This window comes from Pinus tabuliformis, chromosome 7 (assembly GCF_031772625.1).
Source record: "Pinus tabuliformis cultivar Carrire ecotype Pingquan chromosome 7, CPIR1, whole genome shotgun sequence".
Taxonomy (NCBI): domain Eukaryota; kingdom Viridiplantae; phylum Streptophyta; class Pinopsida; order Pinales; family Pinaceae; genus Pinus; species Pinus tabuliformis.
The window spans coordinates 541,530,819-541,557,111 of record NC_142293.1 but is presented as its reverse complement, the minus strand read 5'-3'; the positions used below and the strand labels follow the sequence as shown (position 1 = coordinate 541,557,111).

Genomic DNA, 26,293 nt, shown 5'->3' with positions numbered 1-26,293 from the left:
AGCTCTTTGGAATCGACTCTAGACCATTGTCTGAAGGTATCAAGTACTTGGGGTTTCGCCTTAAAGCTAAGGCTTATTTAAAGGATGACTGGAGATGGCTTGTTGAAAGATTTTATAGTAAGATCGCGCTATGGGAATACAGATCATTGTCCTTGGGTGGCAGAGTCGTCCTCGCCCAATCAGTCTTGATGCAATTGTCGGTCTACTGGGCTCACCTTTATCTGCTCCCGGCCAGTATTATCCAGGCCATGAACAGGATCTCTGCCAATTTTATTTGGGGGACGAAAGCTGAAAGAGGTAAAATCCATCTTTCAAAATTGAACCACTTAACTTTGCCAAAAAAATTTGGAGGATGGGGTCTGATGGATTTGAGGATATTTGGAAAAGCTCTTGTTTGCAAATCTTTATGGAGAGGCATCTTTGACTCAAATCCTTGGAGTGCAATTATCCACCAAAAGTACCAAAAAGGAAGAATCTTGGAGTTCTGGTTCAGGTTTGGCTCCACTAGAATAAAACAAGGGTCTGCTATTTGGCTTAGCTTCAGGCGAATTGAGAAATACTTTCTTAACAATCTAAAATGGAGGATATTCTCTGGAAGGAAAATCTTCATCGGCTTCGACTCTTTTGCTGGTTTCAGGGGTAATCTACAGGTTCCAGATCCTCTTCTTTTTTACCTTCACAGATCTGGTATTTTTACTTGGAACAGGGTTATCAAGGAGTGGAGGGGGCTCTCTCCTTCGCTCAAGAATGCAGCTGATCTTGGTATCCCACAGGCCTTGTCTCTTCTTTGGGATAACCTCAAGATCACACTTGATCAAGGTGGCTTGAATCGAGCTGGGACTGATGACCATGTGGTGTGGTCTTTATCTCTCTCTCATTCTCGAGCTACTGTAAAGGACATATACTCTGATCTCATATCCAAAAAAATTATTCCTACTAGACAGATTTTTCCAGTGTTCTGGTGGAAACTTGGCTGCCCCCTCAAAGTGATCATCTTCTCTTGGTTAGTCTTTTACAACAAGAATTTAACTTGGGAAAACTTGAGGAAGCGTTCTTGGCACGGTCCCAGCAGATGCGTGTTATGCAAAATGGAGGAGGAAACAAACTATCATATGTTCTTCAATTGCATGGCCTCCCAACAAATCTGGTATGATTTAGCTTCATATTTTTCTTTTCCGCACCTCAATTTCATTTCTGTTGATGCAGCTTTTGCCTGGTGGGGAAGTCAAGAAGCTGTCAAGCGCCCAATCCTTCCCATCACAATATGGTGCCTTTGGAAGTGGAGAAATTTAAAAATCTTTGAAGACTCAAATATCTCCTTCAAATATGTTCTGTTTTCTGTCTCAGCACTCTATCCTTCTATCCGAAGATAGGTCGATGGATGCGTTATGTCTGGCGCTTATATTTCGGTTTTGTGCCCTCGATTGACTGCCTGTTTCTGGGGGCTTTCATCTGGATGCTGTGGGTTTCTTTTTGTCTTGTGCCTATACCTGTAGTGCATTGTGACAATGTTGGCGATACTGGTGCTTCCAGTTTTTATTGTGTTCCTATGTGATGCTTCATGTTTTTCTTGTGGTAGGCCTCTCAGCTATTTGTCTTCTTATATAGACTCTCTGATGCGGTCTTCTTTCATGAAATCCATCAGAATATGATGTATATATTGCCTCAATATAATATATTGCTTTTCTTTCTGAAAAAAAACTATGTTTATCTTTTTAAATTCATAAAAATTATTATCAAAGCTTAATTATATTTATTTAAAAAAATAAATAACTATAACACAATAATTAATAACTAATAAAATGATTTAACTAATAAATAAAAATAAAAATTAAATAATTTTTTTAATCAACTATAAAATTAAAATAATTTAATAAATTATTATAAAGGTCTTATAATTTAATTTTTATTATTATATAATAATTATAACATAGTATTTAATAAAACAAAAATATATTTTTGATTAACTATAAAATGTAAAATAATTTAATAATTATTATAAAGTTTTTCTAAAAATGTACTTGAAGGTTAAATTTCTGGATTATTTCTCATTGTCTAATTAAGTTCTAACAGCTATAAGATAAAGATAAAAATAATTTAAAAGGATAAGGAATACTTGAATTTTTGTTATTATATAATAGTTATAATACATTTTTTTTTTTTTTTTTTTTTTTTTTTTGCGTAAAGACTATTTCTATTAAATAAAGAGAAAAAATATGTACAATGAGATTGAAACCTCAGAGGGGGCAGAAGCCAGCCTTCAACCAGAGATTCTGAGACATACAGATCCTTCTATCCGCCCTTTCAGGATTTAGAGACTTCGAAGCATGATTTGTAAGACCCTGACATACAAAAAAGTAATCTAGTTCTGTGTCTAGCACAACAGTACTATCGCCAACTATGGCTTTGCTGATAAGCATTCTGTCATACCTGCCATAAACAAAATTAAAGCAAAAACAAGGCTTGCTGAGCCATGATTTGTTGCTGCTCATCAGAATATATTGGCTCGCATCGATACAAAACAAGATCTGAGACAAGAACAGTATCCAGAGACCCAAAACATAGACGCATAACATAAAATAAAACAGAGCAGAGGCAAGAGTGCCACCAGTAGGCATTGAACCAGAATCATTAGACATGTGGCGGAGAGTCGGGCACATCCTTGTCCGCCTGGCTGGAAGAGGCAATCCATGTGACGAATTCATTATCTGCATTCCCCTCGATACCGCCATCTGGAGGAATTACCAGATTCAAGATGCTACCTGGATGATGAACCGGCTCACAAGCAAGCACCTCGCGCTGACTGGATTCTGCCTGAGGCTGAGGAGCCTCAGGAACAATGCCGTCTTCCTGCATGTTGTCATCATTGAACACGACCCCAGCCATCTCCCCCTGAAGGACACTGTCTTCCTGAGACTGCGAGGTGGTGGTATGGGTCGAGCTGCTGGGCTTATCCTCCTCTTCAGCAAGAATGACAATGATGTTGGCTGATAACACTGGTCTATTGAGCCTGCTATGGAAGGTGAAGCGGGTTGTTTGAAAGGAGTTGTGCGGGAGAGGTCTAGCATGGCCAGAGGGCGGAGAGGACGGGGAGGCAGAAGCAATTGGGACAATGTTCTGAGGAGCAGAATGAGAGGCCCTGCCTCGCTTACCATTATTACCTCCACGGCGAGGGACTCCACGACGGCGAGGCATCTTCAAATTATCAAAGAAACCAGGTAAGGGAAAATGGCAGAGCCGAAGGGGAAGAGACTGAGCGCAGACGAACCAGGCAAGACTAAGAATCCAAGAGAGCTTCCTATTTGCCTGGACGAAACAGGGGTGTGGGAAGAAAATCAGGCGGAGGTGGAAAGAGCCGAGGGCAATGGCATAAACCAGACACCAGGCCATGGATAAAACAGCGAGCATAGTCTCTTGAACCAAGCGCACATTGAATACAAACTGTGCGACCATAATTCTGTACTATGTCCAATTGATATCGCATGCCATGGAGATGTGCGATCCTCGTCCGCGAGCCAGGTGCAGGGACATCTGCTTGCTAATAATAAAACCTCATAAATGCGCGGCAGTGACACCCGCATCCGGATAATTATAATACAATAATTAATAAAACAAAATGATTTTAATTATAAAAATTAAAAATTTCCTTTAATAATTTATAAGAGGTAAAATAATTGTTTTTATAAGTATAGTTTAATAAAATTTAAAATAAAATAATAAGAAATAACTAAATTTTTGTTATTTGAATTTGTGAAATAATAAAAATTAAATAAATATTTTGTATTTAAACTTTAAAATATATAAAAATTTTAAAAATAAGTGAATTTTTGTTATTTGATTTTGTGAAATAATAAAAATTAAATAAATCATTTTTATTTAATCATTTTATTAAACTAATTACACTGTTTTTATTAATTATGACAATGGAATTTATCAATATGAATTAAAAGTAGTTTAGAATTAAAAGTTAAATGAATTATTATTTTAAATATTAGATGTAAAGTAGTTTAGGATTAGTAAAAGGAGGTTTTGCAATAATAATGATGACAAAATAAAATTATGTTATATAAAATTATATAGTTTAATATGGAGGAAACGTATTGGTATATTAGATCAAATGTTTATATATATATATATGTGGATTTTATTAAAAAAATTTATTAAAAATAATAAATTGATTTAATTCAATGTGTTGTATTATATATATATATTTAAAACCAAATAGTTAAGATTTTTATATTAATATCAAGATAGTTTCAAGGCTAGTTCTTTTTATAATATTAGTTGGATTTTCATCTTCTAAGCACATACATATCGAAAATAATTTTGTTCCCTTACTATACTTCATTCTTACTGCAAATCTAAACTAATATTGTCTAAAAAACCTCAAATTTTTTTTAGCACTAATATATATCTACAATACATCATTTAAAACAGAGAGTGAACTAGCCAGCGTTGCCTGGCCCGGATTCTAGATTTACTTCATCTACGTCAACATAAACATGTTTTAACTGTGTTGGAGTAGGGGTGTGGATCTTTTCCGCCACCTTGGCGTCTTTCTCCAAGCAATTTGGAGCCACTGGCTCGTTTGCATCCTTGCATAGTCTCATTCATTCTACATCATTCCCATACAAAGACTCGAGTCTTGCCATATGGAGATCCAATACTTAATTTCCCCTGGAGTTTATAAAGTTTCATCTAGAGCATGCCATTCTTTTGATTCAACAATAATAACTAAGCTTGAACCTTTGTGGCCACCATTTCCCCTTGTTCGTTTAGCAAAAGACAAGATATGCTCCATTATTGTAGTGAGGAAGTCCAACTGGCAACTAAATTCCTCCTCCAAGGCAGGTGACATCTCCATTTCTTCTCCAACGTAATGATCCTCCTTGCCTGCTATGATCTTGGATTGCTAAACTCAAGCTTTTGGAGAGAAAGCGATAACCAAACAAGCCTTATAAACTTGTTCACCAGGCATGGCTACCCCTACTTATCCATAGATATGGTCACCACCTTCAATGCCCCTGTTTGGAAATGAACTTTCTTTTGGCCAAACATTTAATATCTGAGCTTAGGCCATTGAAAATCTCTACCTGTGTCGTTAATTTACCATACCATACTCATGCTTGCTTCTCCTCAGTGATGAGGGCGTCATACCTCGACTCCTCCCCATATTTAATAAGGGTGTTATCAAACTTCCATCGATCCCATATTACATCTATTTGGATAAGCTAGGTGTTTGCATGGGCTAGGAGCCCAACAATAATGTGGACCTACCAAGTTGCTTGGAAATAAGTTTTGAAGTGTCATGAGACATGAATACGGGCTGATATGAGAACATTAGCCCACCTACCTATTAACTTCTTCTCTTATACCCCTTTGTTTGTTCAATACTACAATTCTTTGATCTTTGTTTGCTTTTTTCATGGTAAAGAGTTATAAACACCATTGCGCTCGTCGTGAGCCAATATCCCTTGGTCTAAATGGACTCCCTTATTTGCTAAGGCGTTTGCTTTTGCATTTATATTCCTCTTGACATGATAAAACTTGACTGCCTCAAATTTTCCTAATTGTATTCTTATTCTTTGCAAAATTGGGGGTTGAGCATGGTTGGAGTTCCTTTTGAGTCTAATCACTTGTTGAATGACAATCATAGAGTCTCCAAAAACCATTAACTGTCGAATTTTCCTTGATATAGCTAACTTTAACCCCCCCCACAAGGCCAAAAATTCAGCTTGATTATTGGTAGCACCACGTATATTGTAACTCTATTTCTTTGTTAGGGTGAAAGATAACCTCTCCTGCACCTGTCTTCCCCCCTGTATTATAATTTGTTTCTATTAATAAAATTAAAAACATTTTTTTAAAGAAAAAAAATCATAATTTGCATATCATATTAAAATATATTTTACCAAACTTTAACATATACAATAGAGATCACACTTGCAATACATAGCGTCAAAATCCCTTATAGACCCAAAACCTAACCAAGTGTTCTACACAAACAAGCACAGGAAAGACCCCCCTAGCCGAATTGACTCTCACTGATTTATTTATGATTACATTAGCAGAATTACCCAAGCTTTTTTCCTTTGTGATCGTACCCTTGTTGATTGTGCAATTCACCATACTTATTGTTGTCACACATTCTTGCCTCATCTACGTGACGCTCCTGTGTGCTATGCTATACTTCTCCATCTCTATGCGCAACCCCAAAACTTCAAACTTGTTGCAATAGGCTCCAACACACACCCGTGGCTACACTCGAGCAAATCAACCCAATTTGATGGAAGGAAGTTTCTCTTTGAGATTATATCTTTGAGTAATGTATGTGGAATGATCAAATTCAAATCCCCTTCCTGAATAACTCCTGTGAACACCTCGTCTTTTTTACACTTCCTGAGTACCTTACAAGCTAGTACTTGCATAGTGAACCAAACACCTTAATCTCTTATCTATGCAAACTTGAACCCCCTTTTTCCCCTTGATGTACCATATGTCTCTAGCAATTTCTCCCCTGTGGTCTTGGACTTATCTTCAAAGAGTGGTGTAGGATTCTCACCTTTCACTAGAAACCTCATAATCTAGTGAATTATCTATGGTGTAATTTCGATGGTCCAATCTAGCCATAACCAACCCCCATGTTTGCAATTAAGTAATAGTCTATTTATTACATTAATTTGGTCGATGCGACCAAAATGAGGAATCTCCAACAAATATTGGATGTTATCATTTTCTAACCCTGTCGCCCACTATTGTGGCTCAAGCGTCGTAATCCTTGGATTAGTTGTCAAACTCACTATCAAATACTCCCGAAGCTCTAGAAATTGGTCCAACCTAGCAAATCGTGATTAGAGTGTCTAAGTTTACCCACCTTCTCAACACTCCTAGAGGAAGTTCTAGCATAATGGCCATGGATTTCATCTCTTTCAATACTTGAACCTATGGCACATCCTTCGAATGGGGTGGAATAGAGTTGGATGTTGGCCAACACCTCTTTAGTTGAGATGATGAGTCAAGGACTTCCATGGTCTCTCCTTGTTGAGTCAAAACCGCCTTAGGTCCTTGTTCGGATTGTAGTAGGACAAACATGTTCTTTGTCTAGAGCACGCGCATGGATGATTTTCCCACAAATTGCCCCATAAACTTAACTCATGTATTGTGGAGTTCTTGTAACATTTTTGTAGGCTCGTTCATGCTCTCTCTTTCTACCACCAATTCTATGACTAATTTTTGACAATCGTTCACAAACATAGATTCCTTTCTTCCTAACTGCGAAAAACATTCAAAACAACATTTATTGTATACAAGTATTATTCATATATAATTTTTATTTATTTATTTATTTAAATATTAATTTTTACTCATCGTGTTGTGGCCCCCAACACTACAACACTACACGTTCCATACTCGTGCGACAAACTGTGACGAGGTACTTTCTTGACTCTAGAACTTTCCTCATCAACGCATTGCTAGCTCCCCGTGCCAAACTATTTAGTGTGGAATCATTATTGCATTTATTGGAGGTGATTTGTGAGAGAAAGCATGTGCGATGTTCTTTTGCTCTTCATTGGTGGTCGAACTGGTACACTAACTAGTTGCTCTTCCCATCGGTGAGCTACTCTCTAGGGTGTTTGAATTGTGGTGCCTAAGCTAGTGTATTGGGCATAAAATCATAGGTGGATGTTCAATGCACTTTTTGGCGACAAGGAATTGCTTCTCTAATGGTTTCAAAACATGTCTTGAGAGGTCACTACCAGTTGTAGTACTAAGTAACAACTTGTCACCTCGAACATTCCCCTACGTAGATAACTACTTTTTGAAGGAATTTGGTGCCTCATTATTGATTTGAACGTGCTTGCATGCCCAAATTGAAATAACGTGTAGTTGATTCTGCCAATTCTCCAGTCCTTCGGAATTTGAGGCGCATGAACCAATGTTTTTCCAACTCAACACTCCATATGTGATTGGGTTGACATAGTCTTTCTTTTGTGCTATGACTTTATAGATCTCCAGGGCCTCTCCTTCCACTTCTTCTCAAAAAAGTTCTACATAAAAGTCTCCTTCACTTGGGTCCTAAGTGCGATTGCACTGACATCTCCCAATTCGAAATTCATCTGCCTTTTCTTCAAATTAATAAACACCTTATTATCAAAGGCCCAATTGACCCTAACAAGGTTGGTAAGAATCAATATCATCAACAATTTCAATTACTTCAAAATCGTCCATGCTGGTAACTCCATGAATGTCTACCTCCACATTGGATAATCTTCTAATAAGAAAAATATTGCATTGGTTTGCCAATATGAGTTGGATAGAGGACCAAGTCATCTTTGGCCTCCCCATTGTCTACCATGTCTTTTTAGGCAAAATGATCACATCAGAACCTAAATCCAAAATAATCTTATTCATCTCATAAGCTCCTACTTACGCACCAAACTTGAATTATTTATTGGTTTATTGTATTGGTTTGCCAATTTGAGATGGATAGAGGACCAAGTCATCTTAGGCTTCCCCATCATCTCGCTTGTCTTATTAGGCAAAATGATCACAGCAGAACCTAAATCCAAAATAATTTTTCTAAAATCTGATCAAAATTTATTGAAATCACAAGTTTAATAACTTAAAAGTTTTTGCCCCAATTTTTTTTTACGAGATTCCAACACCCACAAAATCCAAAAAAATCATACTAAAAACAATCCAAAAAATCATACTAAAAACAACTCCTTATTTTACATTTCATTCAAAGCGCTCCCTTTCTATGTATTTTATTACACCGGAATTCATATTAGCTATATCTACATAAAACCCACTCAAATAATAACCACTCTTTCCTGTTACTCTAATTACTTCTACAAATAATAAATTAATAATTAAAAATATATATTGATTATTTTTTAAAATTTGATTCTTAAAAAAATAAAAAATATTTATGATTTTATAATTTTACCCATTCAAATTTATAAATATATAAAAAACAACAACAATAAACTTAGAACATTCAAACAACATAAAATATATTATAAATAATATTAATTTTAAACATTTGATCTACGCTAACCATATGAGAAATAATAATAATTTTGTTGAATTGAGGCTTCTGTGATCCATATTAAGTTTAAGAAAATTCTTCAGTTTAATATTAAGTTTAAGAGAATTCTTCAGATTAAATCACAAGATAAATCATTTGTCAAGATAAATCATTTGTCGAAACGTTTGAAACCAATTAGTGTAATTCGAAGAAAAATCATTTATCTTGTGATTTAGGCCAAATAATAATTTTATAAAAAGAGTTACACTAAATCGCCACGACCCTGGACACTAAACGCCATTAACATGTGAAGACGATCAATACAAGATGGACTCGGGAGGATGCTCTCAGAATGCGAGGAAACGCAGAATGTTCTAGATCACGGGTAGTTAAGAAGAATGTGTACCTTGTTCAGCTGATTACTTAACAGCGAAGATATTCTCAAACTTCGTCCTATAAAGATGGATGTATAGAGTTTCAGAATGTTATATGTCTGCATCTGTTAAGGATCGTATGAGAAGAAGTGTAATTGATTGAAGGAGCCCAGAAAGAAAAGGAAAGAGGCAGGATGTATAGAAGCCGAGAGAGATCCCGTAACAGAGGGATGTTATATATTCTAGCTTTGAATGTGGCCTCTGAGTTTTATCAATTGGATAGGAAACCCCCGGTCACAGCGGGCTTAATTGCAGCCAACACTCTAGTCTATCTGAGGCCTGGGGTGCTGGACGATCTGCTTCCTTCTTTAGATGAAGTCTGTCTCAATCCATATCTGGTTCTGAAGGTACGCCACAAACCCCGATAATTTCAATTAGGTTAATATTTTTAAATCTTTTGTTCATAAAAAAATTAGGCAATATAATTAAGGAAAGAATTTACTCTGCAACAAATATGATAATACTTGAATTGAGTTTGGCAAAGCAATTAAACATATTCAAATATTTTCAGAATTGTGGCCAATAAATTCAGAATTAGGAAAAGATATGTTAGAATGTTAAGTCGCATTTTGAACTTGTACTGCCTCATCAAGGAGGGCAAGTATGGGCTCAATTTCAGCCTGTTCAATCTTTTCAACATAGAAACATGGTATCAGAGCTAGGTGTTGTTGTTGTTGGCAAGTTGTGGCGTGAAAAGTGAGGGGAGGGGAGTGTTGGAAAATGAATCCACGCTTCGAACTTGGTCTCTTTCATCAAGGAGGGCATGCTGTAGAGAGCACCATCTGTCCTGGGACAGTTCCTGGGTTCAACTCCAAGTCTGCCAATTTTTTCAAACACTATAACATGGTATCACTGCTGCGATCCTCCACAACAGCGGGGCAGGCCCTGGGTTCAATTAGTAACCTGTCCAATCTTTTCAATTCTATAATTATCTCAAATTCCAATAACATAGAATTTTATGGTACACATCGAATTAATTTTCCTCTTATATTAGAATTTTGACCATGAAACAAATTCATTATGATTAAATTTGCAGTATCTGGCAATTTGGTTGTCAATGTTCGAGATTCGGCAAATTTTGAAATTGTTCAAAATAATTGCTGAATGCCACCCTAAAGCAAGATGTACATTTTTCTGAATGTTTTAGTTTCTTGTTGAGGTTTTCAGCAGCAACGAACCTAAACATAATACAGAACCCAAAAAAAGAATTGAATTGTTGAGAAGACGGGGATATACCTAAACAAATCTCTATTGTTAGAGAATTTGGGGAGTATGGTTTCAAAACTGAAAGGAAGCTGTATTGCCGTTTAACATTGTCATTAAAATCATAGTCACATGTCTCGTACCTGGGATTGAATTAGCAAAGCCGAAGAGTAATAATAGGGATTCACCTCAAGAAACACTCAGAAAATAAAAATTTAGTAGACCCAAAAATTCCTCAGAACACACAATATTCTGTTTAAACTATATTAACGCCCGTTTAACGTTTGTTTCAACTTTGTTATTAAATCAGCAAATCGGTCAAACCTGCTCAACAAGTCAGGAGTCTTGGTTGAATTTATCCAGTGGTTAAACTTCTCGAGTCTGCTCGAGTTTGACCAGTTTCAAATTTTGACTTGGTATGGCCCAAATCAGCGGACTAGATAGCCTTAGCTAGCTTTAGAGGCAAGCCATAAAGACTCGCCAAGCACTGGACACACTTGTCAAGTTTCCTTTCAATGGTTAACTTCATATCTAACGACCTTTTAATGGAATTTTAGTGCCTTGCTTTCACTAGAAGATTGGGCAAAGGTCAACTAAAAGATGAACAGTGTAACCTGAGAGAATGGACCTACCCGAGTTTCATTTTTGTTGTGATCCTAAACATTAACAACAATGAAGAAACAACATGACCGATAAATATGGAAGTACTTTTGTATTGTACTATGAAGGAGGGAGTATGCCCTCAGAATGCCAGGAAGCACAGAATGTCTAGATGATGGGTAGTTAAGAAGAATGTGTACCTTATTCAGCTGATTTCATAACAGCAAAGATATTCTCAAGCTTCATCCTATAAAGACAGTTGTATAGAGTTTCAGAATGTTATATGTCTGTATCTGTTAAGGGTGGTAGGTTATTGATTGAAGGAGCCCAGAAAGAAAAGGAAAGAGACATGACATATAGAAGCCGAGGGAGATCCCGTAACAGAGGGATGCTATATCCTCTAGCTTTGCATGTGGCCTCTGAGCTTTGTCAGTTGGATAGGAAACCCCTGGTCACAGCGGGCTTAATTGCAGCCAACACTTTAGTTTGTCTGAGGCCCGGGGTGCTGGACGATCTGCTTCCTTCTTTAGATGAGTTCTGTCTCCATCCATATCTGGTTCTAAGATACACTGCAAACCCCGATAATCTCAATTAGGTTTATATTTTAAAATATTTTGTTCATAAAAAATTACTGTGCAAATAAAAAATTGGCCAATATTTTATCAATTGTTTGCGAACTGTTACTTGTGGTATAAGTCACCTGAATATTTTTTCAAATTATGTGGCAATATAATTTATGAAAGAATTTACCCTGCAACAAATTTGATAAAACTCGAATTGATTTCTGCAAAGTGAATTAAGCATATTCAAGTATTTTCATTGTGGCCAATAAAAGTTCAGAATTAGGAAAAGATTTGTAAAAAAACACTAAAAACATATATAACTAGAAATGGAAGAAAATGTAAAATGCAAAAGATGGTTGGGACAATTTAAAGTGCATGGACAAAAGCCTAGCATAAGATCTACTCCCCTCATTAGCCATCACCTAGTTCTTAGCATACCATGCTCTATCTAAATAAGAGGAACTTATGAGTGTCCTAACCCCAATGAACAATAAACTGCTACATTTTAAGGGGTATTAGAAAGCATCAAGCAAGTTGGTTACCCAAGCTATGCAAGAAAGAAAAAGAAAAATCATTGAAATGAAAGACATACCAGATGGGTGGTAAAAATATGTTGAGGAAAGGGATAACTCAAGTCCCCACGATTGCTCCCTTTTCACATCATTACACTCAAGATGTTGGACCTCATTCAATTGGTACCATGGCAGTGGCATCTTCCTTGAATTTTTTCCCATTCCATGTTCATCTTTATCAGTTGCACTTGTGGGTTGATGTGTCTTCCTAGGAACTATCCTTTCCTTTAGAGTTGGAAGCACTTAATAGGGCTCATTGGATTTCCATCCTAAACATAAATGTGGTAACTTGTTTACAAATTATAAGCTAGAAACGCATTTGAAGGAAAGTCTTGCGTGAAGTATTGTGGTACCCCTAGCATTAAATATGGTCCACTATGATACTTTTATGGTTTCTCTACCTAATTATGTTGATCTCACTTGATCTTAAGGGTATGTCTTAGGTGGTTTATATCAGATGAGGGATGGCTTGACACTTCTACAGCACATTGAAGAGGACATCTAGGCCCAACATGAGTGCTCTTATGACCTTGCAACCATAATGTTGCCCCTGCAAAGATTAGCATTGGCCCTTGGTGGAGCCCCTTCATGGATGTATGACACCTCCTATACATCCAAATGCTGGAACATCGAGCTAAGAAGTTAGGTGTTACCAGGATTGATGATGTACCCCAAAGGAATCAGGATGCTCCTATGTTGACCTTGCACCTTGTTGATGGGTGTTGCCTTGTTCCAATGCCCAGATGAGGATGGTGAAGACTCGAGACACTTTGGGAGGGTTGGTACACCTCTTGATGATGATGGCATGCACTAGGGTTGCAATGTCACTCATGCAAATCCTAGGATGATGATGTGTGGCTTCTTGATGATGACATCTTGGATGGGGATTTTTTGGCTTGCAGATACACCTTTTCACATTGATGAGATGTCTTGAAGTGAGGAGCACTCTTTGACCCTTCTTGGCATCTTGCTTGATGTAGATACTCACTTTATGAGGATGTTGTCATGTCTCAAAGCTACTTTTCCCACACGTGAAGAAAAAAGTTATTTATTATGTTTTATCATCATGTAAGGCTATTTTTAGGTCAGCTTGTGACCTATTAGCCTTGTTGAACACTTAAGTCATGTTTTGAGGCTTTTACTTATGACTTAGACTTAATGCGAATTGGTTACCCTCATATAAGTAGAGGGGAGTCAAACTAGGATGGATAATTGTAATTTGTCACGCACTCAATTTTCTCTCTTGCAAAGAGTGCGCACTAGTTCTTAACTTCTTGGATGCAGTGGTTATGAATTGTTGTGGGGAGGATATAAAGTTTGCATTCTGTAAATCTACATACTCTTGATATCCTAACTTATAACAACATTATATAAGTTGACGATGGCTAGTGGAAAACTTTACTTGAACATCTATCGAGTTTATCTTGGCCTCCTAGACTTTTTCAGTGCTTTCCTCCGATCCATTATCTCTTTTCCACCCCCAACCTCTCTTTATTGAAGACCTTTATAAAGTGTATAATTTGCAAGCTCCTTAGAAAGCCAAATGGCTTAGGATCATTTGGTCATCTAACTTCTAAGCCTTGTTGGGGAAGCCTCATTTCTGGGGATAATATATAACTACAAAACAGCAGGGGAAAAGCCACTAAGGTGACAATGGTGGCTTATCTGGTTGTTACCCTAGGACATAGAGTGCCTTGTGAGGCTTTGCACTGAGCTGCTGGATTTTGCAGTAACATGCAACATAGGAAAGAAATAGAACATGTGAGGGCTATGACTTAACAAGCAACAATGGTAAAAGGAGCAAGAGAGGGGAAGTTTCACTCGTTTGGAAAAATCCCCTTCCATGATTTCATTGGTGGCTTCAGCATATGAAGCCTTCAAAATATGCCAACATATGAAGCCTTCAGAATATGCCAACACCTCAGCTCATGCACACCTACTAACTTCAATCTCTAAGCAACTTTTGAGGTTAGGCAAAGAGTCCTCTTCTGGTTGGTCTTACTCCCATTCTTTGGCTCTACCTGTGCAATTGAGCATTGGCTGGCATTGTTGAGAGAGAATCATATATTGCCATTGCTCACTATGTGGTGGTGGTGGCATTAAACACCCATGTTGAGCCATGTGCATGGGGACCGAACTGAGACAGGGGACTTTTGTGATGGGTTATAATTACTTGTTGAGCTGATTTTCCTTCTTGCATGCGGGATAGTGGTTATATGCTGAGATAGAGACAAGTTCCATTTGCAGTTTAATGGCTTCCTTGTTAATAATTAGGTTAACGTGGATAGTGGCTCCTGGCCAATGTGAAGGCTGGCAAGGGATCTTTTGGTCTAGCATGTCGGCTAGTAAAGCCATTCAACTAATATCTGCAGCACTGTTTCCTGTGGATGTCTACAGCTGTTACACTTTTCCATGCTTAGCATGTAGGCTAGTGTGGTTTCCTGCGAGTATCTATGGAGACATACCTGTGAGTAAGTGGCCAGTTCATAGTCTTGACCTGGGGTTTGCATTGAAACCCTTTTGCTGGGTGGATTTGGAGTAAAAATCATTCATTGGCAACCATTCCACATGTTCAATGTTGATTGCATATAAGTATCTATCTTATTTGTGTGTTGTATTTTGCAGACTAGATTCTATGCTTTTTATATATTGAGTTTATGTGCTTAACTGAAATACTTGCAAGTTGTTCCCTCATAAATGACTATGTAGTATCATAGTATGGAATCTGGATGTATGAGGTCTGTGGAGCTGCATCTCCTGTATAGAGGCAACAATATTTCTATTTAAACATAGAATATTATTTTTTGTTATAGCCATTATATATATATATATATATATATATATCATATATATATATATATATATATCAAAGTTAACATTTAAGTGTTAACCATGTACTTGACAACATTCCCATCATACTGGACTCTAGGGCACTTCGTTGCTCTCAGTGCAATGATCCCCTCTTCATCAATACTATCCTCAATTACTTTTATAAACTCCACTTTATAAAGGAAATAAAATAAAATAATAATAAATATCAATATCTAATTTTCAGTAAATTTGTGTAGCTTAGCTTTGCCTGTCTGATCAATATTTTTTATTCTTTGCAATCCTATAATCTTGTAGAGAGCCTTTATCTGTATATATAGATGGATTCTCGCTTTCACTTTTTCCATCCTATTGATGTAAACTAACTGGCATGGAAGTCCTTGAGGAAGTACAAAACACAACTTTCAATTGTAATTGTTTATAACGTTATATTTCATCATGGAAATGCGTCATTCATAATGAGTATGATATAACAATCACAAAAAATGAAAATAAGATGGAGATGAGATGCTTCGAATTCAGTGTCCATGTACCCAAAGATCGTTCTTAAGGGATACCATGGGTCCTGACCTACAAAGCATCTATATAATTATGGAGAACTTAAACCAATCATCTACCAGGTAAGCACCTAATACCGAAGGTGTACTATCATGTGAGAACGAACTGATAATGAGACTTCATTCTGAAATATAGGAAGCCACTTTCTGCATGCTATAAAGATAAAAATACTCTAGTCTTCAAATTTTAACACTTAAAAGAGTAAAGCATCATTTGCAGCTTCAAAAGGGCAGGTAATGGGGCAACAGTGATTTATATTTTATTATTTTTAATGGTACCCTATGAAAGTACTAGAATAAAATCTTGGGAGATGCTGAGGAGGTTAAATGAAGGTATCTCCTTTCGGATCAAAGTTTTGGGGAGGCTTGCTAACGTCTTTAGATATTCATCAGTTCCAAGAACTTGTTAAGTTTGTTTTGAAACCAATGGATACTTGTATTTGAAGGTAGATGACGAACAGCAGAAGAATACTCGACTCTATATCTCCACAATCTATCTTTCAAAAAATTTGTATATAGGAAAAGACACGTAAGAAAGAGACTGCATTCTGTTTATCATTATAGGAGATTAAGGCACATAGCGAGCTTTTTAAGACTCTAGGTAGTGAATAGTACCTAACCTTTATGTTGTAGCAAACTGAGCACTGAAGTCTGAGGTATATATATATGTATATTTATTTTTTTAAATTGGAATATATTTAAACTTAGCTGAAGTTGCTAAGGACAAACCCTGATGACCCATGGGAATTCTTAGGACATTTGACATGTGAATATGCAGATTTCGAAGTTAAATACTGCAATTAGCAAAGCAGAGATTATGCTTTAAGGTCTTGGTTAGGGAAATCCATGTAAGAAAAACCTATCCAGCATTTGCTACATGGACGTCCTATGGCTAGCACTCTCTACAACAGTGTGGGGGCTCTCTACCTTTGGATATACACCCAATACTGGCTGAGTAATAATCCCCTAACCTGTCAACAGAAAGGTAAACTCTGATAGAACTTGTCTCTGACGTGCTCATCAATGATCAGAATTTATTCTCATTCTAGATAGAGTGGGATTGTGATTGTTTCAGGGAAATCATGTGTGGAGGTTCTCATTTCAATTTTTAAATCTGTGAAGCAAAGAATATGCCTTTGGATTCTAGCAGTGTTTTCCTTATTTCAATTTGTAAATCTGTGAAGCAAAGAATATGCCTTTGGATTCTAGCAGTGTTTTCCTTATTTCAATTTGTAAATCTGTGAAGCAAAGAATATGCCTTTGGATTCTAGCAGTGTTTTCAACCAATCTAGCTTCACTTTGCAAAATCCAGTTATCCAAATGAGCAGAGGCCGAAGTATGTGTGTGTCTTTACCTTACAGAATTATTTTTTCCCACATGTTTTATGCTCTACATTAAGTGCTAGCTATTCTCAATCACTTTTATAATGAAACCTTATCTACACAATTTTTTGGGGCACAATTTAGAACCTAGGTAGTTGGGCGTGTGAGTTCAAACCTGTAGGTGCTCTTCAAAAAGTGTTGGAACTGGGAATTTATGTTCCCAAGTTGCTTTGGGTTAGCTTTATTCTCACCCCTTGGATAAGCTATGTAATATCGTAGTTGCTTGGTGGGAATACTGTAGAAGCACATCTTGAAGCACTTATGTCCACAAATGTTGGGTTGTTGGACATTTTGGAAATGATGACAAAGATTTGCATTTTCTAATATATGCATATAATGCCACAATCTGGCCACTGACATATGAACTTAAGAATTATTACGAGAAGTCATCCCTGATTTGAATACAATGACATGGTGTGGAGGAATCACAAGTGTGCAAGCCTGAGCATAGGATGTTCTTCAACAAATCAACATACCCTTAAATCTAAGATTTCAATTCATGCTGCTGAAGTTCAAATTGTACATTTATAGTTTTGTTGGTTTTTAGAATATAAGATATCATATATTAAAATTCAGCTGTTTCTTTCAAGAGGAGGTTACAGTTTAGCATTTTTGTTAACTTCCTTAGCATTTTAGCTTACACCTTTTTTATAATTGTTAACCTCCACAGTCTTTTGCTACCCATGCCTTCAACAGGAGTTGATTGTTTGTGATTGTTTGGGTGTTTGTTGCAGAATAAGGATTTGAAGCGGCTATTTTTATCAGCTTTCTACCATCTGGACGAGTCACACCTTGTATATAACATGCTTTCCTTGTTGTGGAAGGGGGTACAATTAGAAAGGATGATGGGAAGCACTGAATTTGCCTCTATGGTTGCTGTGTTGCTTGGTTTGTCACATGGGATTGTGGTAGTCACAGCAAAGGTGCTGGCAACTTTCTTTGATTACCCATACCCCTTAACCTCAGAATGTGCAGTTGGATTTTCAGCGGTGCTCTTTGCTTTGAAAGTGGTTCTCAATTCTAACTCCCCAAATCTTACTAATGTATATGGAGTGGTTGTTCCTGCACGACATGCTGCCTGGGCAGAGTTACTACTGATCCAAATGTTTGTTCCTGGAGTTTCATTCCTTGGCCACCTTAGTGGCATTTTTGCAGGGATCCTCTACCTCCGTTTCAGGAGATTTTTCTCTGGTACCAATCCTTTGCCCCCAATTATCAGGAAATTAACATGGATTATAGGCTGGCCTCTGAGATTCTTTCAAGGCCAGTTCATTGGCTACAGAAGACCTACTTTTGGTCATGGAACAGTAGGTGGAAGAGTTCCTGGGGCAGCTGGAAATGTGAACGCAGTATGGCGCTGCCCAAGATGTACTTTTGACAACAACATATATCTGGACACCTGTGAGATGTGTGGTACAAGGCACGGAGATGTCGATTTTAGCGCTTCAGCTCCACGCTTTTACCCGACAGCACCTGCTGGTACCTCTGACGACTTGTCCTTGGAGGAACTACGACGTCTTCGGCTTGAACGTTTTGATACATGAAAACATGTGGTTGTTTAAAATTGTAAATTCTTTTATCATAGTGGGGAGGCAAATTTGCATCCAGTAACTGTTTTTTACCCTTTAATCTTTCAAAATTTTAACAATTTTTAATTGGCATGGTGTGTATTTGTTGAATTATTACTTTTTATCAGCGCATGTAATAAGTGAGGGGCTCTTATTTCTGGGGCGGAAGGTACATGTCGTCAAGCATATACTCCCTTTTCAACAATAACGGATAACTAATAATGCACTGGGTGTTATTTCATTTTCAACAATAACTAGCGACATACAGTACAGATATGTCGCGGATTAATTCTTTTATTCAAAAAATGAAATGAAATGATATGATATTATCAAGGCATGACTAAGTTTATCTTTTTAAATTCATAAAAAAATATTATCAAAGCTTAATTATATTTATTTTAAAAAATAAATAACTATAACACGATAATTAATAATTAATAAAATAATTTTAACTAATAATTAAAATTAAAATTAAATACTTTTTTAATCAACTATAAAATGTAAAATAATTTAATAAATTATTATAATTTAATTTTAATTATTATATAATAATTATAACACAATATTTAATAAAACAAAAGTAAATTTTTATTAACTAAATTTAATAAATTATTATAAAGTTCTTCTAATAATGTACTTGAAGGTTTAATTTCTTGATTATTTCCAATTGTCAAAATAAAAATAATTTAAAAGGATTAGGAATACTTAATTTTTGTTATTATATAATAATTAATCAAAATTATTTTAATTATAAAAATTAAATAATGTGGACCTGCCACGCTGCTTAGAAATAAGTTCTTCTCTTATACCTTTTTGTTCGTTCAATACTACAATTCTTTGATCTTTGTTTGCTTTTTTCATGGTAAAGAGTTATAAACACCATTGCGCTCATCGTGAGCCAATATCCCTTGGTCTAAATGGACTCCTCCCTTGGTCTAAATGGACTCCCTTATTTGCTAAGGCGTTTGCTTTTGCATTTATATTCCTCTTCACATGATAAAACTAATGCCTCAAATTTTCCTAATTGTATTCTTAATTTTACAAAATTGGGTGTTGAGCATGGCTGGAGTTCCTTTTGAGTGGAGTCTAATCCACTGCTGAAAGACAATCATAGTCTCCAAAAACCATTAACTGTCGAATTTTCCTTGCTATAGCCAACTTTAACCCACCCTTCCTCCCCACAAGGCCAAAAATTTAGCTTGATTATTGGTAGCACCACGTATATTGTAACTCTATTTCTTCGTTAGGGTGAAAGATAACCTCTCCGCACCTGCATCCCCTGTGTTATAATTTTGTTTCTATTAATAAAATTACAAACATTTTTTAAAGAAAAAAAATCATAATTTGCATATCATATTAAAATAAATTTAAATAATAATGTTTTGTATTATAATCACGATATTTCGAAACATATAATTATTAAACATATAGATACTTAATAAATTATATGTGTGTGTGTATGCGCGCACGCGCATATCATATTAAAATAAATTTAAATAATAATGTTTTGTATTATAAGCACGATATTTCGAAACATGTAATTATTAAACATATAGATTCTTAGTAAATTATATACATATATGTGAAATTTATATTATAAATAATATCAATAAATTAAAATTCATTTTACCAAACTTTAACATATACAATAGAGATCACACTTACAATACATAGCGTCAAAATCCCTAACAGGCCCAAAACCTAACCAAGTGTTCTATACAAACAAGCAGAGGAAAGAACCCCCTAGCCGAATCGACTCTCACTGATTTATTTATGATTACATTAGCAGAATTACCCAAGCTTTTTTCCTTTGTGACAGCACCCTTGTTGATTGTGCAGTTCACCATACTTATTGTTGCCACACATTCTTGCCTCATCTACATGACGCTTCTGCGTGCTATGCTCTACTTCTCCATCTCTGCGTGCACCCCAAAACTTCAAACTTGTTGCAATAGGCCCCAACATACACTTGTGGCTCCCCTCAAGCAAATAAACCCAATTTGATGGAAGGAAGTTTCTCTTTGATTATATCTTTGAGTAATGTATGGGCGATGATCAAATTCAAATCCCCTTCCTGAATAACTCCTATGAACACCTCGTCTTTTCTACACTTCCTGATTACCTTACAAGCTAGTACTTGCATAGTGAACCAAACACCTTAATCTCTTATCTATGCAAACTTAAACCCCCTTTTTCCCCTTGATGTACCATATGTCTCTAGCAATTTCTCTCCTGTGGTCTTGGACTTATCTTCAAAGAGTGGTATAGGATTCTCACCTTTCATTGGAAACCTCATAATCTAGTGAGTTATCTATGGAGTAATTTCGATGGCCCTATCTAGCCACAACCAACCCCCATGTATGCAGTTAAGTAATAGTCTAGTTATTACATTAATTTGGTCGATGCAACCAAAATAAGGAATCTCCAACAAATATAGGATGTTATCGTTTTGTAACCCTATCGCCCACTATTGCGGCTCAAGCATCGTAATCCTTGGATTAGTTGTCGAACTCACTATCAAATACTCCCGAAGCTCTAGAAATTGGTTCAATCTAGCAAATCGTGATCAAAGTGTCTAAGTTTACCCACCTTCTCAACACTCCTAGAGGAAGTCCTAGCATAATGGCCATGGATTTCATCTCTTTCAATACTTGAACCTATGGCACATCCTTTGAATGGGGTGGAATAGAGTTGGATGTTGGCCAACACCTCTTTAGTTGAGATGACGACTCAATGACTTCCATGGTCTCTCCTTGTTGTTGAGTCAGAACCACCTCAGGTCCTTGTTCGAATTGTAATGGGACAAACAGGTTCTTTGTCTAGAGCACGCACATGGATGATTTTCCCACAACTTGCCCCATAAACTTAACTCATGTATTGTGGAGTTCCTGTAACGTTTTTGTAGGCTCGTTCACGCTCTCTCTTTCTACCACCAATTCTATGACTAGTTTTTTACAATCGTTCACAAACATAGGTTCCTTTCTTCCTAACTGCGCAAAAACATAAAAAACAACATTTATTGTATACAAGTATTATTCATATATAATTTTTATTTATTTATTTATTTAAATATTAATTTTTACTTGTCGTGTTGTGGCCCCAACACTACAATACTACACGTTCCATACTCATGCGACAAACTGCGACGAGGTGTGACAAACTGCGATTTGTGAGAGAAAGCATGTGTGATGTTCTTTCGCTCTTCATTGGTGGTCGAACTGGTAGAATAACTAGTTGCTCTTCCCATCGGCGAGCTACTCTCTAGGGTATTTGAATTGTGGTGCCTAAGCTAGTGTATTGGGCATAAAATCATAGCTGGATGTTCAATGCACTTTTTGGCGACGGGGAATTGCTTCTCCAATGGTTTCAAAACATGTCTTGAGAGGTCATTGCTAGTTGTAGTACTAAGTAACAACTTGTCACCTCGAAAATTCCCCTGCGTAGATAACTACTTTTTGAAGGAATTTGGTGCCTCATTACTGATCTGAACGTGCTCGCATGCCCAAATTGAAATATCGTGTAGTTGATTCTGCCAATTCTCCAGTCCTTCAGAATTTGAGGCGCATCAACCAATGTTTTTCCAACTCAACACTCCATATGTGGTTGGGTTGACATAGTCTTTCTTTTGTGCTATAACTTTATAGATCTCCAGGGCCTCTCCTTCCACTTCTTCTCAAACAAGTTCCACATACAAGTCTCCTTCACTTGGGTCCTAAGTGCGATTACACTGACATCTCCCAATTCGAAATTCATTTGACTCTTCTTCAAATTGATAAACACCTTATTATCAAAGGCCCAATTGATCCCTAAGAAGGTTGGTAAGAATCAATATCATCAAAAATTTCAATTACCTCATAATCATCCATGCTGGTAACTCCATGAATGTCTACCTCCACATTGGATAATCTTCTAATAAGAAAAATATTGTATTAGTTTGCCAATATGAGTTGGATTGAGGACCAAGTCATCTTAGGCCTCCCCATCATCTCCCATGTCTTGTTAGGCAAAATGATCACATCAGAACCTAAATCCAAAATAATTTTATTCATCTCATAAGCTCCTACTTGCACACCAAACTTGAATTATTTATTGGTTCTCTTCTTCTACATGACTTGGTTAACTACGCACTTGGGTATCTATGTTGCTTCCTTCTCTGACTCCTTCGCACACTGGTCAATCCTCTTGCACAATTTTTGTAGGGCTCCATCATCCTGCATAAAGTCCAAGCAACTTCTCAAAAATGCCTGAATAGATTTATCTCCTCCTGAATTCTTAGTCACCCTATCAAATATTTGAGGCATATCATAAACAAGACTATCCTTAGGAGCAATCTAGTATATCGCAATCAATTCCTTGCATGCTTCTTTGTACGTATCCTTCTCTCTCCGAGGATCAAATTTCAGGGGTGGGTTTGCAGCTTTGCGCACCCACTGTTGACTAGTACTAGCATGATTAGCAGCATTTGCACCAATCTTTGCCCCCTTTGCATGTCACAACTTTCATTTTTGATTGATCTTTTCGTAGTTCTGCTCTCACCTTCTCCAAATGACGCCCCTTCTTCTCCTGAATATTTGCTAACAGATGCGGGAAATCCTTAGTTGCATGGTCCAAAACTCGATAATATGTGCATGCCAAACATGGATTAGGACAATCTCTAGTGAGATGTTCAGGCCAACTGCAATTGTAATAGACAATTGGTCCTCTTCCTTGTCCAAAAGCTCCTTGTCCTTGTCCAAGTCCTGCAATTCCTCTAGGTCCTCTTCCCATTGCACTCTAACCTCTGCGATGTTCTGTGTAGTTCTGTGCCAACCTGTCTTGACCCTCTTGAACTCTGTACACATCCATAGTGTGGTCGTGCATCAACTCCAACACCTTGTAATGGTGGATGTCATGACCAATCGATTTACGTAAATCACAAAATAATGTTTTCATAAAATACTCGTACCTTTACATCATAGGACAAGTTGTGGGTGTGTGAGGCAACACTCCTGCAATAAACCATTTTTTATGTTGCGCATCAGGGATCTCAAAAGCTAGCTTCCCCAACAACACTTTAAACCACTGGTCATAGTCCCTGATAGACACATCTGGTCTTTTCTTAATCTCCTTCAGCTCGATCATGCATTGAGAAGCAGAATTAAGTCTGTGAAACTCTCTTAACAACACTTGCTTGATATATTGCAGTGTCCTTGGTTGTGCTGGTGGAGCATTACTCTTGTACTTCAGGTACCACGCCAGAGTGTAGTCCCTAAAGGTGGTTCCTAACTACACAATTTTAGCATTCTCATCCTACACATTTTTAGCATACCAAACTGTTTCACAAACAAACATGTGTTGTTTAGGGTTGTCATTCTTGACACCATGAAATACTGGCAACTTTAGAGTGTCTGCAATTCTCCTTTGGCTACCACCTTCTAATGTTGCGCCCCTTGATATAACTATTATTTGTTGCGAACTACTCCCTCCTATTTGACTCATCTAGATTTGACTACTGAATTGACCCTATTTGCTTCCTTAACTAACTACAAAATGCAGTATGCTACTAAGAGAATTTATCGTTGTGGTAATAAATGTGCATGTGGAAATAAATGTGTGCGGGGTGGTGGGTTTGGTGTGGCATGTACTCTGAGAAGGTTCCTCGGGATGCATGGTCTCTGTAATTCTCGGTTCGGGCTATGACAGTCCCCCTTCTCCTTCTGTTTGTGGTATGTTAGTGCACGCTTGCTTCAAACTTCTCCAATTTCCACCACTCTTCCTTCTCTTGTGTACTCTCACAGTCTTCTTCTCTAGACTCCACCTATTGTTGGCACTAAATCCAACCTTTCTCCTCTAACACTACCTCCTTGAAACCGCCTACCACTCCTTCCTCTAACTCCATCACGTCTCTCTTCTCCCGCCCTACTCCAATAAACTGCCTTGGCATACTCGTTTTATCTCACACCTCCTTCATGCTTTATTTCCTTTTCCTCTTGCATCTCGGCCCTGCCTTTTCAGAATATGCCCCTTGCCATCCCCAACCCACCCTGAGCGCAAAGGGGTATAGCTGCTCATGGCGCCAAAATCCATCTTCAATATACTTTTGCCACACAACAATGTTTGCAGAAATATTCATATGCTTACATAAATTGGCATGGTGTGTATTTGTTCAAATTTTACTTTTAATCACGGCATGGAAAAATTGAGGGCTCTTATTTCTTGGGCGAAAGGAACATGTCGTAAAACACATACTTCATTTTCAACAATAACTTATAGCTAATAATACACTTTGTGTTAGTTCATTTTCAACTATAACTAATAACATATAGATATGTTGGTGATTAATTAGTTTGTTAGTCCTTGTCGTCACGACATGGGCTATTAGTAATCGAAATTATTAGGTTTACATTAGTTCTTACATGGATAAAAAAAATTAAGCCAAAGTTTTAGTTTGATATTTCATAAAACATTTTCCATGAACCTATCACCTATGTACAATGATTTTTTTAACCAATAAACATTTTCATGGTCTCATTTGGCCTCTTCCCGAGGCATCGATCTATATTCCTTATGTGAAAAGTATTCACATCATAGTACTTTTTCAAAAAAAAATCAAATGAAAGTAATGTTAGCATTACTTCTTAGCATTAAATGCTTACTTTATAATCACAAACATGAGTCTCGTATTCACATCATCCGTACTTTTTTCAAAAAAATCAAATCTTAGCATTAAATGCTTACTTTATAATCACAAGCATGAGTTTCTGTTACACGTTGGGAACCCTCTGTTACACGTGGATTCCCATGAGTGTTGCCACGATCCCCTCCCCTGAGCCCTTTGCTACATGTGGCCACTATGAAATCAGGGATATGGCAAGCGAACATCTAAAGATTCATAAGGATGGATTAAAAAATCATTACATCTTTCAACAAATGCTAGATACACGCGACCTCTATGAAATCGGGGAGATGGCAACCGAACATCTAAATATGCAAAAGGATGGAGTAAAAAATCATTTCATCTTTCAACACAAATACTAGAACTTTCACTTAGCTGGTAGGAAGCGACTGCCATGAATTGAACATCCCCTATCCATTCTTGCTCATACCATTATGTTGTAGATCTATTGCTGCCTCTGCGAATATTGGTGTTCGGTGCTTTCAGAGAAATTGAAAACTTAAGGCATATATCCAGCCTTCACAATTCCCGATGACCAGAGCTGATTTGTAAGTTTCTCCTCTACTATCAATCCTGGTAGCCTTAACCATGTTTCTATCCCCAGATGATAATCAAATGGAGACCTCAACAATATTAATCAATATGATAGTAGTTATTTGATATTTACGTGTTTGTTTGTGCTTAGATATCATCATGCAACAATGGAATTTTCATTGGACCTAGGAAACTACTAGCCTTCCTGCCATCGCAAAATCATTGACGTGGGCATTAAAAGAGGAAGTGGGAAGAATGAACAGATTGAAACGATTTATCATTGTTGACAGAAGGGTCGGAAGGAAGGTGACATGACCTATAAGGCTATTTCTAGCTACGGGGTTATTCTCGGGACCTGACATACA

The 26,293-nt window shown here is 37.0% G+C and overlaps 1 protein-coding gene across 1 annotated transcript; it reads left to right on the top strand.

Moving 5' to 3' along the window:
- The first annotated feature begins 9,286 nt into the window (after nucleotides 1–9,286).
- On the top strand, nucleotides 9,287–18,829 carry LOC149248467 (rhomboid-like protein 14, mitochondrial). Its single transcript, XM_089458452.1, has 2 exons — nucleotides 9,287–9,812; nucleotides 17,906–18,829. The coding sequence occupies exons 1-2, from the start codon at nucleotides 9,600–9,602 to the stop codon at nucleotides 18,713–18,715; spliced, it is 1,023 nt and encodes a 340-aa protein (XP_089314578.1). The 5' UTR covers nucleotides 9,287–9,599; the 3' UTR covers nucleotides 18,716–18,829.
- The last annotated feature ends 7,464 nt before the right edge of the window (nucleotides 18,830–26,293 follow it).